The sequence below is a fragment of the Salvelinus sp. IW2-2015 genome, unplaced genomic scaffold (genome assembly GCF_002910315.2).
Source record: "Salvelinus sp. IW2-2015 unplaced genomic scaffold, ASM291031v2 Un_scaffold5945, whole genome shotgun sequence".
NCBI lineage: Eukaryota > Metazoa > Chordata > Actinopteri > Salmoniformes > Salmonidae > Salvelinus > Salvelinus sp. IW2-2015.
Genome location: NW_019947210.1, coordinates 1 through 2,966, shown reverse-complemented (window position 1 = coordinate 2,966; position 2,966 = coordinate 1). Strand labels below are relative to the sequence as shown.

Genomic DNA, 2,966 nt, shown 5'->3' with positions numbered 1-2,966 from the left:
ACCATTTACATTAACTAATATTATGATTTTATTACTTGTTTCCCCTCTCTATGGGTCGTAACCTAGAGGAGGAAGAGATCTCCAGCCACTCTACCCAGGAACGTTAACGCATTACATTTAATATTAATCATTATATTACATGTTCCCCTTCTCTATGGGTCCTAACCTAGAGAGGAAGAGAATCTCAGCCACTCCTACCCAGGAACCGTTAACCATTACATTAACTAATATTATCATTAATTATGTTCCCCTCTCTATGGGTCTAACCTAGAGAGGAAGAGATCTCCAGCCACTCTACCCAGGAGTTAACCATTACATTAACTAATATCATTAATTACTGTTTCCCCTCTCCTATGGGTCCTAACCTAGAGAGGAAGAGATCTCCAGCCACTCTACCCAGGACGTTACCATTAATTAACTAATTTAATCATTTATATTACTGTTTTCCCCTCCTCTATGGGTCCTAACCTAGAGAGGAGAATCTCCAGCCACTCTACCCAGGACGTTAACCATTACATTAACTAATATATCATTATATTACTGTTCCCCTTCTCTATGGGTCCTAACCTAAGAGAGGAGAAGATCTCCAGCCAACTCTACCCCAGGACGTTAACCATTACATTAACTAATATTATCATTATATTACTGTTCCCCTCTCTATGGGTCCTACCTAGAGAGGAAGAGATCTCCAGCCACTCTACCCAGGACGTTAACCATTACATTAACTAATATTATCATTATATTTACTGTTCCCCTCTCTTATGGGTCCTAACCTAGAGAGGAAGAGGATCTCCAAGCCACTCTACCAGGACGTTAAACATACATGTAATAATATAATTATCATTATATTTACTGTTCCCTCTCTATGGGTCCTACCTAGAGAGGAAGAGATCTCCCACTCTACCCAGGACGTTAACCATTACATTTAACTAATAATATCAAAATTATTGTTTCCCCTCTTCTTATGGGTCCTAACCTAGAGAGGAAAGAAGTCTCCAGCCACTCTACCAGGAACGTTAACCATTACATTACTAATATTAATTATATTACTGTTCCGCTCTCTATGGGTCCTAACCTAGAGAGGAAGAGATCTTCCAGCCACTCTACCCAGGACGTTACATTACATAACTAATATTATCATTTATTACTGTTCCTCTCTATGGGTCCTAACCTAGAGAGGAAGAGAATCTCCGCCACTCTAACCCAGGAGTTAACCATTACATTAACTAATATATCATATATTACTGTTCCCCTTCTATGGGTCCTAACGCTAGAGAGGAAGAGATCTCGCGCACTCTACCAGGACGTTCACCATTCTTAACATATAGCAAAATTATCCCATCAGGTCACGCCCTAAGTGATCACTGAAGGAAGAAGTCTCGCAGCCCATCTACCCAGCGAACTTCACGTTTGCCGCAGGACTACCCAGGGTTCCTTGCTGCGAGGACGGAGCTCCACCCCTCCCGGTTTCCCCTCACTGGGGCCCGCTTGCGACCCCACCGCCCCCAGCGCTGTATTATAGTAGAGGCTACAGTCGGGCCCTGGGCACCAAAACACAGACAGGCACAGGTGGACAACCAATCCCAATAAATCAATTACAAACACAGACAGGGACCAGGTGAGGACACCAAATCAAATCAATCAACAAATCAGATCAATTACCAAGAAAGGGGCAGTAGCTAGGACATAAGGCATTCAGCAAATCAGTCAAATCTTGTCAATTATCAACAAATCACACAGTCGATCCAAATTGCATTTTACAAGTCAGCAGTTGTGTTTACAAAGAGCTGTTTAGCAGATTACCCCAGCCGCCTAGACCCAAAGGAAAGGCTAACAGATTCAGCGCGCTAATCCAAAAGAGCTTTACAAGAATAAAGAAGCCGGCCAAGCCAAAACGCAAAAGAGCTTTACAAGATACCCAGCCTAAATCCCCAAAAGAGCTTTACAGATACCAGCCTAACCCAAAGGAGCTTTTACAGATACAGCTAAATCCAAAGAAGCTTTAAGCAGGGATACCGGCCCTAAATCCAAGGCTTTACAAAGATACGCAGCCTGAATCCCAAGAGCTTACAGAATAAAACGACAGCCTAAAATCCCCAAGAGCGCTTTAAACAGATACTCCCAGCCTAAATCCAAAGAGCTTTTACAGATACCAGCTAATCCCGCAAGAGCTGTTACAAAGAATACCCCCAGTATTACTGTTCCCCTCTCTATGGGTCCTAACCTAGAGAGGAAGAGATCTCCAGCCACTCTACCCAGGACGTTCACCATTACATTAACTAATATTAACATTATATTATTCTTCCCCTCACTACAGGTCCTCACCCCTTCCCTAAGTCGGATCCTAACCTAGAGAGGAAGAAGTCTCCAGCCACTCTACCCAGGAACTTCACGTTGCCCAGGACTACCCAGGGTTCCTTGCTGCGAGGACGGAGCTCCACCCCTACCGGTTCCCCTCACCTGGGGCCGCTGCGACCCCCACCGCCCCCCAGCTGTATTATAGAGGAGCTACATCGGGCCCTGGCCACCAAACACAGACAGCACAGGTAGGACACCAATCAATCAATCAATTACCAAACACAGACAGGACAGGTAGGACACCAATCAATCAATCAACAAATCAATCAATTACCAAGCAAAGACAGGGCAGGTAGCTAGGACATCAAGCATTCAAGCAATCAGTCAATCTGTCAATTCATCAAACAATCACACAGTCAATCAAATGCATTTTACAAAGCCCAGCAGTTGTTTACAAAGAGCTTTACAGATACCCCAGCCTAAAACCCCAAAGAGCTTTACAGATACCCAGCCTAAATCCCCAAAGAGCTTTACAGATACCCCAGCCTAAAACCCCAAAGAGCTTTACAGATACCCAGCCTAAATCCCCAAAGAGCTTTACAGATACCCAGCCTAAATCCCCAAAGAGCTTTACAGATACCCAGCCTAAATCCCCAAAGAGCTTTACA

At 44.0% G+C, this 2,966-nt stretch overlaps 1 protein-coding gene across 1 annotated transcript in view; it reads left to right on the top strand.

Annotated features, from left to right (window-relative positions):
• The window catches only part of LOC112078605 (phosphatase and actin regulator 3-like), a gene marked incomplete at both ends in the record, with an annotated part of 13,833 nt that extends 11,287 nt beyond the window's left edge, over positions 1-2,546 (top strand). The window contains one exon of the mRNA XM_024144784.1: positions 2,318-2,546. Coding sequence (XP_024000552.1) covers positions 2,318-2,546 — 229 coding nt within the window. The remainder of the gene's footprint in view (positions 1-2,317) is intronic.
• Between the last annotated feature and the right edge of the window lie 420 nt (positions 2,547-2,966).